We start from the raw sequence: 16,980 nt of genomic DNA on the forward strand, positions 1-16,980 counted from the left end.
GCCTGCACGTGGGTTAACCGGATCGCCACCAGCCGCAACCAGAGGACAGCGCTACAGAAATAACCTGGAGCCGCACGTGGATTAACCGGATCGTTACCAGCAGCAGCCAGAGGACAGCAATGCGTGCATAACCTGGAGCTGCACGTGGATTAACGGGATTGCCCTCAGCAGCAGCCAAACACAGTGATGCAGACGTAACCTGAAGTCGCACATGGAAGCTGGATGCGCAACAAACATGGGGCCGATAGTGAAAGCCTGGACTCGAGGCTGGAGGCGGGGAGATGATCTCTGGGACAGAGTTGAGGTATGCTGGCTGGTGTCAAGCATTAGCAGGGGCCGCTGTGGTTATTTGTGATGGGTGTGGGGGAGGGGCAAAAGTTAGCATTCGGACCATAAGACGCACTCACTTTTTCTCCCCAGTTTTGGGGGAGAAAAAGTGCGTCTTATGGTCCGAAAAATACGGTAGTAAATAAAGAGAATTCGGTTCCTGGTATTTGCCATTTTGGTTTCCTCTGACTGAAGCCAATTTTGATGAAAATCAATGGTGACGCAGAGCAGGTATTGCGTTTTAGTGCCTTTTGTTTCTCTTTATGGTATGTGCCAACGGACGGCACTTAGTGTGAATAATTAAAAGTCAGGTATCCTTAAAACACAAATAACTTTACGGTATATGTAAAATGCAAAATATAACAAATAAAACGGGGGGCTGGGGGGTTCGACACCTCCCAATTGTCAGAATTCTGAAAAAGATGAAAATGTCTCACCTGCACATCAGTTTCTGGCAACTTTTCGTCATCTAGGCCCGTGACCTTGTTCTGGCACTGTGTACAAAGATGCAAAACCCAATAAAGGTAAATTTGTAGGCAAAGTTGGACACACACACCATGCAATTTTAAAATGTTTTCAATTAAAAATCATGATCAATTTTTTCTGATTGACTAACATTTTAAAAAAATGTACCACACACGTTCAATTTATCCTAAATTATGAAAAAAAATGATTGCTTGGGTCAAAGAAATTGACAATCTACCCTACATAATTCAACTTTCATAAAACTTGATCAGAAAAGTCCACCAATCGACCCAAACATTTTTTGGGGACAACCAATCGTTTTTATCAAATTGCCATAAAATCGGATTTTATTGTATCGTGTGTGGACACCTTTAGCTGAGAACATGACACAATCCAATCCATTTTCTCAATTTTTATTTTTGCACACAGCAATTGATAACCTTTCAGCTCATCTAGACATCAGAGGATAATTTGTGTAGGTCTTCATTTAGAATATGGCAAAAGGTACAGTGCATATAAGGAACCTACCTGCTTTTGATGAGGTTTCCACCGAGACCCGGGCGGAATCCGTTGCTTCCGGGTCTCGGCGCTTGTTCCCCGCCGGCGACGCTGCTGCTGGAACACAGGCCGCACATTCTGATAGGTGGAGGGCGCTTTCGCAGTACGCCCTCCGCAGATGTAAACAATAATCAGCTGACTCCGGTCAGCTGACAGCATGGTGTTTGCGGAGTGTGGCCGGCCACTAATTGGATGAAAGTTAAATTTAAACCTGCAGAGTGCTCCCAGTCATCACCCGTGATAAGCATAGCTGTGGCTAGTTGCTGGGTGCGCACTCACATTGTTGTTATTGCTGGATCTTGACCTTTGGCTTGTATTTGACTATTTGACTATTCTTATCTGCTGTGATTAACCCTTGCCTTGTTTCCTGGATACTCTTGCCTGCCGCCTGGACCGACCTCTGCTTGTTAACTGGATTCCCTTGCCTGCACTAACCTCTGCCTGTTACTGGACACTCTTAATTGCTGCCTGGACCGACCTCTGCCTGTTTACTGTATACTCTTGTTTGCCGACTGGACCAACCATTGCTAAGTTACTGGACACTAAGTAAACTTGAACTAATCCTTGCCTGTTGAATAACCTTGCATGAACTCTCTCCTTGACTGGACCATTCACTGCCTGTTGAATAACCTTGCATGTGGACCTTGCATGTACTCTTTCATATCTGCCTGGATCCCTCACTGCCTGTTCCTGATACATCTGTCATTACTGGCAATCGACGCCGAGGGCTTCATCCTCCTGAATCAAGGTAATTGCCCTGTGTGATACTTATAAACTATTTGAACTGTGTTACTAGCCTCATTGGGGTTCTGGTGGGTTTGTCCTCTCTACTTCAGTCTGTATGCCTTACACATTAAGACCTAGGGGTAACCGAAGTCAGGAGACAGTGTCCTGTTCAAGCGGGGACTTGTCTATACGTGAAGCCGTGGGCCGAGCTCAGAGCTACGGCACTAGATTGGGGCATAGAGACTGATTGGGGACAAAACATATCAGGCCTTACAGTGCAATTTTTTCATGAACAAAGGAAAAAAACTCCTCAAATACACAGGTTTAGCCCATTTTTCAATTTTTCTTTTTGCACACATCTAGATATCAGAGGATGGTATGTGTAGGTAGGGCTAAAATGTATAGTGCAATCTTTTCATAAACAACAACAAAAACTCCACAAATACACAGGTTTTGCCCATTTTTATTACCTTTCTAAATGAATGCGTCGGCGGTATCAGGAGCTCCTCACCCTCGCCACAGGCTCAAGTGCATCTGAACTCAGGAACACCTTTACACACAAACACTATGGATGTCGTCACAAAGATATCTCCAAACCAGAGGTGTAACTACTGCGCAGTACAGCCCGGAGGACGTCGGATGATGTCAGCGCGCACCAATGACACGCATCGTGGAGCGCAGAAGAAGCCCGACCTGGCAGCCGGCCTGGCCAGGTCGGGCTCGCCACCGGAGACCACCGGGAGCCTGCGGAGCGGCGCGGAGGACACAGCCTGACTGCCACGGGCTGGAGGATGCCCCAGGTAAGTGGATTTGGATATATATATTTTTTTCAGCGCTGCCTGAACCTTCCCTTTAAGGACCAGAGCCTTTTTCTCCATTCAGACCACTGCAGCTTTTACGGTTTATTGCTCGGTCATACAACCTACCACCTAAATGAATTTTACCTCCTTTTCTTGTCACTAATACAGCTCTCTCTTTTGGTGCTATTTGATTGCTGCTGCGAGTTTTAGTTTTTATTATATTCATCAAAAAAAGACATGAATTTTGTCAAAAAAAGGATTTTTTTTACTTTCTGTGCTGACATATCAAATAAAGTAAAATTTCTGTATACATTTTTGTCCAAATTTATTCTGCTACATCTTTGATAAAAAAAAATCCATTCAGTGTATATTTATTGGTTTGGGTAAAAGTTAATAGTATTTACAAACTATGGTGCCAAAAGTGAATTTTCCCATTTTGAAGCATCTCTGACTTTTCTGACCACCTGTCATGTTTCATGAGGTGCTAAAATTCCAGGATAGTATAAATACCCCCCAAATGACTCCAGTTTGGAAAGAAGACATCCCAAAGTATTCACTGAGAGGCATGGTGAGTTCATCGAAGATTTTATTTTTTGTCACAACTTAGCGGAAAATGACACTTTGTGACATACAAAAAAAAGGTTTCCATTTCTTCTAACTTGCAACAACAACAAAAAATGAAATCTGCCACGGACTCAATATGCTCCTCTCTGAATACCTTGAAGTGTCTACTTTCCAAAATGGGGTCATTTGTGGGGTGTGTTTACTGTCCTGGCATTTTGGGGGGTGCCTAATTGTAAGCACCCCTGTAAAGCCTAAAGGTGCTCATTGGACTTTGAGCTCCTTAGCGCAGTTAGGCTGCAAAAAAGTGCCACACGTGGTATTGCCGTACTCAGGAGAAGTAGTAAAATGTGTTTTGGGGTGTATTTTTTACACATACCCAATACTGAAAGCAAGTTCAAGCTGCCCGCCCAGAGGGCTGAACCAATCAGCAGCGTGTGATTGGCAGGTTGGTGTCAGCTGACCGCAAGATCAGCTGACCCGTCTCCTCAGATTATAAAGGTCCTGCCGCCCCGCCCGCGAGCGTGCTGACCTAATCTGATGTGCAGAGGAGAGAACTGTCCTGCCAGGGGCTGTGCAAGATGTCTGAGAGGCTGCGACGGCCGGCAGGGCGACGTCAGACGCGGAAGCGGCGGCCGCAGCACTCTCCGCTGGTGAGGTAATACTGCTATTCCTGACATGTCCCTTCTTAGGCTGGATTCACAGTTGTCTATTAGTTTTCTGCATGCCTTTTCCTGTATGAGATTTATGACAGTGCTACATGTCAGTTTTTCACACTTGAGGGCGTTTTTCACATGCAGCACTGTTAGGAAACTCATGCAGGAAAAGGAACGCAAAAAACGGATAGACAACTGTGAATCCTGCCTAAGTGACATCACTATGATACCCTCCAAAAGCAAGTGTGGCCACCATGACTTCCTCCACTCATATATATATATATATTCATATATATATATATATATATATATATATATATATATATATATATATATATATATATATATATATATATATATATATATATAGTGTGAACTGGATCATTAATTAACATTGGTTCTCAGTTTTGTAGAAAACGCATAGAAAAAAAAAAGAGTGAATCCAGCCTTAAATTACCCTCGGCACATAGGGTCATCAAGGAGGGAAAATGTGGATGTTGAGGACACTCCATCATCCTACCTAATAAAAGCTAAGTGTCTCTGCATCCCATGTCCCTGTGTGTGTCCATTTGTGCTCTGCACATGTGCAAGGACGCAGAAACACTGAGGGCGAGTGACGTGCGGCTTGCAAGAGAGGACGGGGCCAAGCGGCGGGCGTGTGCGCTGGACATGTGCGCGCTTGCGGCGGGAACATGTGCAGCAACAGACCTCGAGCCAGTTTTGAAACGGGCTTAGGTCCGCTAGTATTTAATAGGGCCTAATTTAAAAAATTAACTATTAAAGTTAACTGAATTATAAATTCTAAATGCCACAAATTTTTCCAGTAATTACTAGCAAATACAAAGTTTTTTTTCATCTTTTCATTTCTTATTAGAAGAAAATATGACATTTACAGGGAACAGTTCTAACTGTGGGTATTACTATGGTGGACTGTGTCCAGGCACATCCAGAATACAGAAACAATCTTCACTGGCTCCCCTCCCCTCGATGCCGACACAAATTGTTACAAACAGCTGATAAACTAGGCATTTTTTTCACACAGGCTGCGACAATAGACCTCTGAAAAGCTTTCTAGTGTTTATCGCTAAAAGCTCTACAGGTATGTGGGGTTTACAGAAAATCACTTTCTTTGATAGTTGTTCTTTAAGGTACAAAAATCTAAATAAAGTTTAAATTTACTTTTTTTATGATATATTATGAAATAAATATTTTTAAAACAATGTATTTCCTTTTAAATGATACATGTTGCCTGGCAGTCTTGTTGAACTTCTGGCATTATCACTGTCTGAATCACAACCCTGAAAAGTAGTATGTGGCTAATCCACAAGCATCTGACCTAATCTGCATGCTTGTTCAGGGGTTATGGCTAAAATTAATAGAGACAGAATAAGGGGGGCAGCCAGGCAATGTGCATTGTTTAAAGGGAAGGTTCACGCTGCACATTAAACAAAAACAACTGCACGCACCTGGGGCTACTTCCAGCTCCCTGCAGTTGATCGGTGCCCTCGTAGCAGCTCCTTTCCCTCCCGGCGTCCAGCAGTGAAAAAGCCGACCTCGCCAGGTCGGTTTCTGTGCACTCCACGGCGGGGGGTCACGTGGTGTAGGGACGTCATCGGGTCTCTACTGCACCTGTGCAGTAGAGACCCGATGACGTCACGAACACCACGTGACCCGCGCCGTGGAACACACATGACGCTGACCCGGCGAGGTCGGCTTCTTCACTGCTGGACGCCGGGAGGGAGAGGAGCCGCTACGAGGGCATCGATCAACTGCAGGGAGCTGGAAGAAGTCCCAGGTGAGTGCATTTTTTTTTATGTGCAGCGTGAATCTTCCCTTTAAAGTAGAATAAGCAGGGCAGTCTCCATATAACTCTTACCTCAGATTGCATTTAATGTGCAGTGAATCCTGACCTATAATCAAATATCAGCTGCAGTACCAAATACATTCATAGTAGAATAAACCTAGACCTATAATAAAAAGGCACTGCCATCTGTATGAACCTGTTACTGGAATAGATTTTTGCTTTTATTCCATGAATTTATTTTGATTGCTGAAATAGATGACCTCATAAAACAGAGAAGTTCTCCAACAAGGACAGCATGATTGAAATTCAGGTAAAAAGACCTTACATTTTATTACATTACATCATTTTGTTTTACTGTCTGGCACGTGGCTGTTTTCTAGAAAAAACATATTTCCATGACAAAAGTTGGACAGGAATTCCTTGGAGTTAAAAGCTTAATAAGAGCCAAGACCTTTATACAACATCAGGCAGACTCCCAATGTGATGACAACTTTATAGTCCAATCAAGGCAGGTGATTTTTATTCTATAACTGTTCCACAGACATGGATTTATAAAGGTTAACGTCTATACATTTCCAACGTACGTGGAGATACTCAACACTGCAGTTACTTTATGCGTTTCTGTGGCACATATGAATTAATGTAGGCAGCTTAGAGTGAATGAAAATAGAAGAAAACATTAATAGGTTGATTCCTGCGAGGTTATAAATGAATGACATATATAGGTTACCGTTGTCACTTCTCTATTATTTCAAGGGCCTATATTAAGGTGCAGGTGTACAGTACTGTATGTAAGGAATGGTGGAGAACTTCTCTTAGATACGTTGTGATGTGCCAAGGTAGGTCTGGCAGCACTCCAGATCGAGGTCAGTGAAGACTATATCTGACCGGCACCATCAAGTCAATATACCGTATATACTTGAATACAAGTTGACGTTGTGTATAAGTCGACCTCAATATTCAACCCTCAAGCTGAAATTTTTTATTTATTCAAGTATAAGTCTAAAGTTAATGGCTGCACTTGGGGCTCAGGACGGGTTAAAGTGAACCTTAAGCCTGTTAAAAAAAATGAGATTAACTCACCTGGGGCTTCCCTCAGCCCCCTGCAGCCGATCGGTGCCCTCGCAGCTCCGGTCCGATGCCTCTGGACCCGCCGGCGACGACTTCCGGTTTCGCCGTCACCGGCCGACAGGCATGGGAACGCGAGTGATTGTTCGCGTTCCCATGCCTGTCGGCCGGTGACGGCCAAACCAGAAGTGTTCGCCGGCGGGTCCAGAGGCATCGGCCCGGAGCTGCGAGGGCACCGATCGGCTGCAGGGGGCTGAGGGAAGCCCCAGGTGAGTTAATCTCATTTTTTTTAACAGGCTTAAGGTTCACTTTAAGGACTGCACTGCATACAGTATTGCAGCCATTAACCCCTCCAGTCCCTTAAAGAGACTCTGTAACATTAAAAAGATCCCCTGGGGAGTACTCACCTCGGGTGGGGGAAGCCTCCGGGTCCTAATGAGGCTTCCCACGCCGTCCTCTGTCCCACGGGGGTCTCGCCGCAGCCCTCCGAACAGCCGGCGACTGTGCCGACTGTCAGTTCAATATTTACCTTTGCTGACTCCAGCGGGGGTGCTGTGGCGGCTTTCCGTTCCGAACTACACGAAAATACCCGATCTCATTCGGGTCCGCTCTACTGCGCAGGCGCAGGAAACTTGCGCCTGCGCAGTAGAGCGGACCCGACGGCGATCGGGTATTTCCGTGTAGTTCGGACCCGACAGCCGTCAGAGCGCCTGCGCAGGAGCCAGGAAGGTAAATATTGACGTCACCGCTGCACGGACTCCACGGAGGGCTGCAGCGAGACCCCTGACGGATGGAGGACGGCGTGGGAAGCCTCATTAGGATCCGGAGGCTTCCCCCACCCGAGGTGAGTACCCCCCAGGGGATCTTTTCATGTTACAGTTCCTCTTTAAGTGCAGCCAATACAATCTCCAGGCCCCCAAGTGCTGCAATTATTCACTCCTCCTCCTGCAGCCCAGTATCCCCCCCCCCCCCCGCCCTCATCCTTGTTAATTGTTGTGACCAGGACTTTCAGACCTGTGTTTTCTTGACACTTCCTTTCCTAAAAGTATCACTTACTACAGGGTAAATGACTGCAAATGGGAATGCCACTATTAGTACACACATTACTCAGTGTGCTCAGAGTTGCCTGTGACTCGTGTATAAGTCGACCCCTGTACTTTTATAAAGTGAATCAGACCTAAATTTATTTTATTTCATAAATGCATTGCAGCAAAATACAGTAAAGCTTCAAAACGTCGCTGTATTTTGATGCAATGCATTTATGCACGGCCTGTCCTAGACTTTTTGCTGCCTGAGGCAAACTTGTGAGGCTGCGCCCCTCTCCTTCCCGATTTGGAATGATCGCACAACACGCGACAATTTGCATGACACGTTATACAGTAGCTGCTGTGTTTTATCACGTAATGCATACTGCATAGGAGCTTTTGTGGCCTCCAGGTTTATGGCTAAAATGATGTTGCTTCTATACATACCTACTTCACAGCAATAAACAAATCTCTTACAGTATACTCTACTGCAAATGCCTGTACAGGGGAATTGCTTCGATGTATTGCTACATTTCATGTTAGGCCCCTTCTCCACAATCATGGTGCGGGAAACGCAAGTGCCGTTGCAAAGCACGGTTCTTGCGTGTCTATGTAGATCTTTCAGATGTGGTTGCGATTTCCATGCATTATAATGAATGGAAATTGCAATACATTTGTGGGAATTTGTCGGCAACCGTGCATTGTGATTCTGTGGTGAATTGCAACGCATGTATGTAAACATCAGACGGTGCAGTATATGCTCTTCTGTGGTACCTGTAGATCGCATCACGTTGCAGAAAACCAGGGCTGTGGAGTCAAAGCAATTTTGGGTACCTGGAGTCGGAGTTGGTGGTTTCAATAAACTGAGATTTCGGAGCATTTTTGTTCCAATTCCACAGACCTGGTACGTAGAAGACTAAGGAGTCGGAGTCGAAGCAATTTTGGGTACCTGGAGTGGGTGGATTAATAAACTGTGGAGTCGGAGTTGGATGATTTTTATAACGACTCCACAGCCCTGCAGAAAACGTATGGAAGGGGTCTTCATAAAGAATGAGTATGGCAGAAATGGTAAAAGACACTTAGTAGAATAGGTGCCCTCATACGGTGTTTTATTCAATTAGGGCTATACTTCAACATCATTATAGCATGTACCTCTTTATCACTGTGTTGGCCAAGTACCCTCTGTTGTGACAAACTTCTCAAGCACACCTTGACACATATACCACGTTCCAAATTATTATGCAAATGATATATCTTTCTCAGATTTTCCTTAATAGTCAGTGCAAGTGGCAGTCAGTATAGTTTGACTCATCAATCACTAGAGTATAATTTGAATGTTAGCAATGCATTTCTTTTTTCTGAGGGCAGGTAGTGAGTGGCTTGTTTTAGGAGGTGAGAGCCCTGGAGCAGGCCATCTGCGCCTGTCCGCCCCTTGTGTCGCGCCCAGGTTATGCGCATATAGCAGAACGCAATGGACGTTGAGGTAGAGTGCCTGTTTTTAATCTTGGGAGGTGTGTGCGGGCGGCTCTTCCCGGCGCTGGCCACACTGGGGAGATCGCCTGCACCCCCCAGCCTCCACCTCCGGGGTGCCGCTGTGTGGGTTCCAGGCGGCGAGAGTGCCTGGGACCCCCGCGGCCCCCCGGTTGTATGGGGGCAATGGGAAGCCTCCTCGTGGCGCCCCTGGATAGTGCTATATAGCATGAACTAATTCCCGCAGGGCGATTGTTTTGCGGTTTTTGACCCTGCATATTTAGGCATGCGAAAGCAAATGCTTATTTGCATGAGCAATGTCTCGTGATTAGCCAATAGGCCAAATTTGCAAAGCCAGATTTGTCAGGTTCACTTGGTTGATGCACACATGTTCTTTCTCTGTTGTAATTAGCAATGCATTTCTTTTTTCTGAGGGCAGGTAGTGAGTGGCTTGTTTTAGGAGGTGAGAGCCCTGGAGCAGGCTATCTGCGCCTGTCCGCCCCTTATGTGTCGCGCCCAGGTTATGCGCATATAGCAGAACGCAATGGACGTTGAGGTAAGTGCCTGTTTTTAATCTTGGGAGGTGTGTGCGGGCGGCTCTTCCCGGCGATGGCCACGCTGGGGAGATCGCCTGCACCCCCCAGCCTCCACCTCCGGGGTGCCGCTGTGTGGGTTCCAGGCGGTGAGAGTGCCTGGGACCCCCGCGGCCCCCCGGTTGTATGGGGGCAATGGGAAGCCTCCTCGTGGCGCCCCTGGATAGTGCTATATAGCATGAACTAATTCCCGCAGGGCGATTGTTTTGCGGTTTTTGGTTTTTGACCCTGCATATTTAGGCATGCGAAAGCAAATGCTTATTTGCATGAGCAATGTCTCGTGATTAGCCAATAGGCCAAATTTGCAAAGCCAGATTTGTCAGGTTCACTTGGTTGATGCACACATGTTCTTTCTCTGTTGTAATTAATAATTTGAATGTTACTGAACAAACTTCATAATAAACGATATGTTTAAAAAACAAACTCAAACAACCTTAACATGCACTGTTCCAAATTACTATATGTAGTTTGAGGCACTCGATGCATAATGTATATGGATAAATAGAGTTAATCTTCTATAAATAGCACCTTACAGGTATCCTACCTTGTGAATGCCTCGATCAGGAAAAAAAGCAAATGCAGAGATCAGGATAAAAATTCAGATCAGGATAAAAATTCAATCGTTTTTATTTTTGCACTAGGCTGTACATCTAGTGCAAAAATAAAAAACGATTGAATTTGTATCCCGATCTCTACATTTGCTTTTTTCCTGATCGAGGCATCCACAAGGTAGGATACCTGTAAGGTGCTATTTAAAGAAGATTAACTCTATTTATCCATATACATTATGCATCATGCTCCTCCAACTACATATAGTTTCGCATACCCCTATCCTGGGGTTGATTGGCCCTGGGAATAATTCCCAGTACCAAAAATCCTTTTTTGGAGCAGCGCCCACCAACACACATTGTTCAAAGCCCAAGTGGAGACGGTACTTCCCCACATGCGCTAAGGAGTGGTTGCCTCATACAGCAACCAACCTTTCTGAGTATTTCTATTACAATCTCTGCTATGATCGTGATGACTTAACGATATTGCACCAGATTGGGCTCCCGTTTTTTTTTGTCTCTACAAGTCTGCACGGTTTCAAATTATTACGCACGACAGCGTTTCAAAATACTTTATTGGTTGTAAAGAAATGAAAATGGTCATTTGTTGAATTTGCAGTAATAGGAGGACATCTTTACTGGAAGCAAAAGCATCTCACATCAATTTACATATTAACATAGGACCCCTTATTTGACAGCAGCTTCACAATTCTTGCATTTATTGAGCTTGTGAGTTTTTGGAGAGTTCCTGTTTGGATTTCTTTGCTGGATGTAAGAATAGTGTTGCAGAGCTGCTGTTTGGATGTAAACTGCCCCCCACTCTCATAGATCTTTTGCTTGAAAATGCTCCAAAGGCATTTAAAAAGTGATAGATGAGCCTGGGTAGATATTGAAAGCCAGCTCACCGCACCTATCAATATTAGCAACCTCCTATGGCTTACGCCAGCATAGCGTACCAAAGTTGACAACCCCATTATGAAACACTCCCTTCAGATGTGGGATAGTTGTAAATACTCTGGTCGGTTAATGTCAGCGCATAGACCACTTCTTTCCTTTCTGGGCAACCCCTCCTTCCCAGCAGCTTTAAATTCCCCTGGCTCATACCAATGGTGGATCTAGCTAACTCTCACCCACTCGCAGAGCAAACCTGAATACATACTTAAATGGGAGAAAGATCTTGGTCTGCAGATTGATGTGTGATATTTGGGAAAATATCCCTAAAATATCAATAAATGCCGACCTTGTTGAAGTAAATTATAAAGTATTATTTAGATGGTACTTGGTCCCTCATAGGGTGGCCAAGTACAATAAAACCTGCTCGGGGGATTGCTTTAGAGGATGTAGGCACCTACAGGCACCTTTGCGCATATATGGTGGAACTGTAAAAAAGTCAGCAGATTGTGGATCAGGGTGTGCACCTGGGCATCATCTCTAGTTAACGCACATGTTTCACATAACCCTCTTCATGTTTTATTGGGTTGTCCTTACCCAAATCTATCTTTGGCTCAAAATGCCCTTGTTAATTATATCTTTGCGGTAACCAAAATAAAAATAGCAGCGGCCTGGAATACCCAATCCTTATCTTTTGAAACTATTAAAAACAGACTTGGCAACATATTGTTCTTTGAAAAACTGAGAGCCCGTATAAATGATAATATGAAAAAGTATCATAAAATTTGGGATCCTTTAACCGCTTATTTGTTAACCCCTGAACAAATAAGAATGGTAGATAACCAATGATGCCTCGACCTGGATGCTCTCATAGGCACCTTGTGTAAAGGAATTCAGTTTTGACACTCCTCATCTCTAGTCTCTATACACTCTCTAAACTTTCTTGACTTTCTTAAATCTCTCTCACTTTTCTACCTATACCTCTGTACTTTACTCCATACCTCTACCTTCCTCACAGGTATTCTTCTCGAGCGCAAACATCTATGCTAAATTGCAGATATAATAGTCCTTTACGAAAGCCTTATTGAAGGCTATAGTATTAAAAGCTGTTTTCTCGGACTATGTACGGTATTGAGTACCCAACTCAATGGGAACAAAGTTCTCGCTAGTTAAAGAAGCATACTTGTCCTCGCTGGAGGATTAGTCTCATATGCATGGGTATTGAACAAGTTGATCCAGGTTTGTCTCCAGTCGACCCTGCTTGGGTTAGTGACGGATGGTAGACTTCCTACATAATAGCTTAATAGAAAATCTCCTGTCTATACTCTCATTTTACAAACCCCTGGTAATTTCTAAGGTATTTTAATTGGATTTCCCATTATCAATGCAGGGTCTTGGCCTTCTACCAAAGGATATGCAAATAACAGTTAGTAACAAATGTTGCAATGTTGTATGTATTATTATAGGACTGTTTTAACTTGAAGTACATTAATGTTTTTGGAAGCTGTTGTCAATGTATTGCCTGCAACTGCAGTTTTGTTGTAAGTTGCTTATATTCTTTACAAAACCTTCAATAAAAATGATTGAAACAGAAAATGCTCCAAAGGTTCTCAATAGGATTGAGATCAGGTAAGGATGGGGGTTGAATCATGATGTAAAGGTATTCCTTGCAGCACGAGATGGTGCATTGTCATGCATGAAGAGGCTTTTGTCACGGTTCTTCTTGCTGTACCATGGAAAAGAGTGTACAGTCAAACTCCACATACATTCCAGAGCTCATTTATACACCTTCAGAGACCCTAAAGGGGCCGAACAGCTCTTTCCGCATGATTCCGGCCCAAAACGTGACTCTGCTACCTCCTTGCTGACATCACAGCCTTGTTGGGTCATGATGGCCGTCCACCAACCCATCCACCATCCTGGACCATCCAGGGTTGCACAGCACTCATCAGCAAACACAATGGTTTGAAAATTACAGTCTAATGCCGGGTACACACAATACGTTTTTGCATTCGATAGATAATTTCCGACATGTCCGATATTACTTTTGATCGCTTTACTGCTCGATTTCTCATAGAAGTGAATGGAAATTCATAAGAAAAGATAAGAGAATCGAGCGGAAAAACGAATTGAAAATCGATTGAACAGAAAATCGACCTAAAAAAACAAACAAAAAAAAAACCCTGCCTCGTGTACCTAGCATTACTGTAATTATAGGTCCACTGGAACCTTTCTGCTTGTGAGCATTGGTTAGTAGTGGCTGAATAGAAGTTTACACAACCGACACCTTGATGTTCGCGGGACTCCAGAGGCGCCAGCAGCTTTAAATACCTGTTAGCTGCTTTGAAATGGTATTTTAGCAGCTGCTCTCTTATCCAATGTATTTTTCTGGCAGAAACCTTCCTTATTTTGTCTTTTTTATCTGCACAAACCCCTGTACTCTAAGTCAGTCGCAAATTACTCACCCTCCTTGGCAGTAATCCCGAGTTAGAGTCGGGGCGGAAAACCGCAGCTCAGAGCGGTAATCCTGACCTGTGCTCAGGGTAGCCACCGGAGGCTGTGTGCAGAGCAATGCGTGCAGCAAGCGTTTGTACATGCCTCCCGGGGAATCCAGACATCGACCGCCATTCTTCTTCCGCTCCACCGAGGCTCTGCTTCCTACTGGTGAGATTGCCAACTGTCATCATGACGACAGCCGGCAATCTTACTTCAGGGTTGCAGCACCACCTGGAGGATGGAGAGAAAACTGCAGCTCTGGAGCCAGGGAGGTGATCGATTGTGGAACTGCTGCAGATCTCCCTGGCAGCATGATTTTTTTCCAGGTTTCAGGGTCTAAAAGGGTGAAAAAAAATTGCACCACTTTTAGACTCTAAAATCCAGAAAAAATCATAACGCCCAGGGGGTTGAACAGTTTGATGATCATGCTTACGTTTTCCTGAAGCATCTAAAGTTTTCATACCTTGTCCAAGACATTCAACCATCTCACACTTTTCAGCAGCAGAGAGAGATACTTTTTCTTTCCCATATTGCTCAGTTTTGCAAATAAGGTTTTGTTATCATCGATCGTGCAAAAAAAAAAAAAAAAACAGGAAAAAAATAAAAAAAATAAAAACAAAAAGACACCTTTGTTTCCAAATACAATCTTGTCACCATACACTGTACTAGGTACATAATCTAAATGTTGTAATAACCAGGATGTTTTAAGCTATAATGGATGTAAATTGAGAAATAGTGTGTTTTTTCCATTTTTTCCCCTTATTTTACTTTTAAAATGCACAGAAAAATAAGGTAATTACTAAATACAAAAATTACTCACTAAAAGCCAAATTTGTCCAGAAACAAACAATACTTAGATCATTTAGGTGTGATAAGTAGTAATAAAGTTTTTGGCAAATGAATGGGAGCAGCGCTAATGTGTGAAAATTGCTCTCGTCCTGAAGTGGTTAAAGGACCTCTGTCGCGAAAATCTTAAAAATTTAAAATACATGTAAACATACACAAATAAGAAGTACAGTTCTTCCAGAGCCATAAATTACTTTTCTCCTATGTTGCTGTAACTTACAGTAAGTACTAGTAGTAGAAATCTGACATTATTGACAGATTTTGGACTAGCCCATTTTTCATGGGTGGTTCCCAGGGTTTTCTTTATTTTTAAAAGCACTTAGTGAATGGCAGTTGCTCCGCCCAACTGCCAAAAGAGTATGCAGGGAGGCTGGCCAGCATCTTTGTATAAATCTTTTTTAGGAAATGCCTTTATAAAGAATAAAGGTCATGCTGAGAATCCCCCATTAGGAGATGGACTAACCAAAAACCTGTCAGTAATGTCAGATTTCTACTACCTACTGTAAGTGACAGCAACATAGGAGAAAAGTCATTTATGGCTCATTTTACTCTGGAAGAAATGTACTTCTAATTTGTATGAGTTTTAAATTTTAACATTTTCGCGACAGTTCCTCTTTAACCCTCCTAATGGTACGCAGTTTCTGAGGCTGCGTCCGAGGGAGAGATTTTTTGAATTAATGTTTTATCCTTGGTAGCCAGCATTAGGCTAGCTACCATTGTTCCCAAAGTCCCCCCGCACCCTTCTGATCCCCCCGATCGCCTCCGCTATACTGTACCTAGCCGTGATCCCACTAGAGCCGCAGACTCTCCAATGTGCTTCAGTCGTCGCTATGGACGATCGGACATGACATCATGCGCAATCCCAATCCTCCCCATAGCGAAGCCTGGCGCTAATTGGAGAGGCTGCGCCATCGCGGGATCCCTGGGGGGGTACGTATAATGGCGGCGATCGGGGGGGGGGGGGGGGGTCGAATCAGTAGAGAGCGGAGGGACTTGGGGGGCAACGCTAGCTAGCGAACTGCTAGCTACAGTGGATAAAACTATTTTTAATTAAAAAAACAAAAAACAAAAAAAACCCTCCCGGGGCAGAGAAATCCTCTGCGGTGGCTACCCTGAGTGCAAACCTAAACTGAGAAGGCTATGGATTTTTCCTATCAAAATAATACCAGTTGCCTGACTCTCCTGCTGATGCCGTGTCTCTAATACTTGTAGCCACAGCCCCTCAACAAGCATGCAGATCAGGTACTCTGACTGAAGTCAGACTGGATTAACTGCATGCTTGTTTCAGGTCTGTGGTTCAGTCACTACGGCACAAGAGATCAGCAGGACTGCCAAGCAACTGGTATTGTTTAAAAAGGAAACATCCCCTCTCAGTTAAGGTTCCCTTTAAGTCCAAAGCAAAATAGGTTTCCAGATTATGTGCATATGCAAAACCTGGGCTTTCAGCCTCCGCAACATTCACCTGCAGAGTGTTTATCACTCCAGCTGAGCCCTGCTGGTGAATCTCAGTGAGCCTTATGGTGGCCATTATTTAATCTTTTTCATTTATTTATTATTTATTGTATTTATAAAGCGCCAACATATTACGCTTACCATTTCTTTTTAATAGAAGGGAACAGCCTAAATTATCAATTCAATATATTTCACTCAATTTACCCTTACACTACATAGATTTGGTAAAATTGGATAAAAAGAGTTGATCATTACTGGCCACCTTTAGAAGTAGATCTGCTGACTCTATAAAACTGCTCGCATCCTACAGCGGCCGGGAGCGCTTTGCGCGTGCACATGACTTCATGATTGACCTTAAGTAAGAAAGAAGGGTGTCAGAGGAGAACGGGGGAGGGGGGGGGGGGGGGGGACAGTGGACATCAGCACAGCTCCCCCCGTTTCTTCGACCTTTTTCCTCTCTGGTATCCTTTAAGGAGTTAGAGACTCTGTAACTAAATTTTCAGCCTTATTTCTTCTATCCTATAAGTTCCTATACCTGTTCTAATGTGGTCTGTCTTACTGCAGCCTTTCCTAGTTGCGCAGTGGCTGTATTATCTCTGTTATATAATCGAATCTTCTTTCCTTTGATGGCTTTGTTGGGCACAGGCACTCAGGCAGGAATGTGCTGCTCTGCTGTGATAGGATAGAAGCTATA

The 16,980-nt window shown here is 44.0% G+C and overlaps 1 protein-coding gene across 2 annotated transcripts in view; it reads right to left on the reverse strand.

The window, feature by feature from the left end:
* The window catches only part of CENPK (centromere protein K), an 83,408-nt gene that overhangs the window by 36,176 nt on the left and 30,252 nt on the right, over positions 1 to 16,980 (reverse strand). For both annotated transcript variants that reach the window (XM_068249853.1, XM_068249862.1), the window contains exon 4: positions 765 to 821. In XM_068249853.1, coding sequence (XP_068105954.1) covers positions 765 to 821 — 57 coding nt within the window. The remainder of the gene's footprint in view (positions 1 to 764; positions 822 to 16,980) is intronic.

Source organism: Hyperolius riggenbachi, chromosome 1 (assembly GCF_040937935.1).
Source record: "Hyperolius riggenbachi isolate aHypRig1 chromosome 1, aHypRig1.pri, whole genome shotgun sequence".
Lineage (NCBI taxonomy): Eukaryota > Metazoa > Chordata > Amphibia > Anura > Hyperoliidae > Hyperolius > Hyperolius riggenbachi.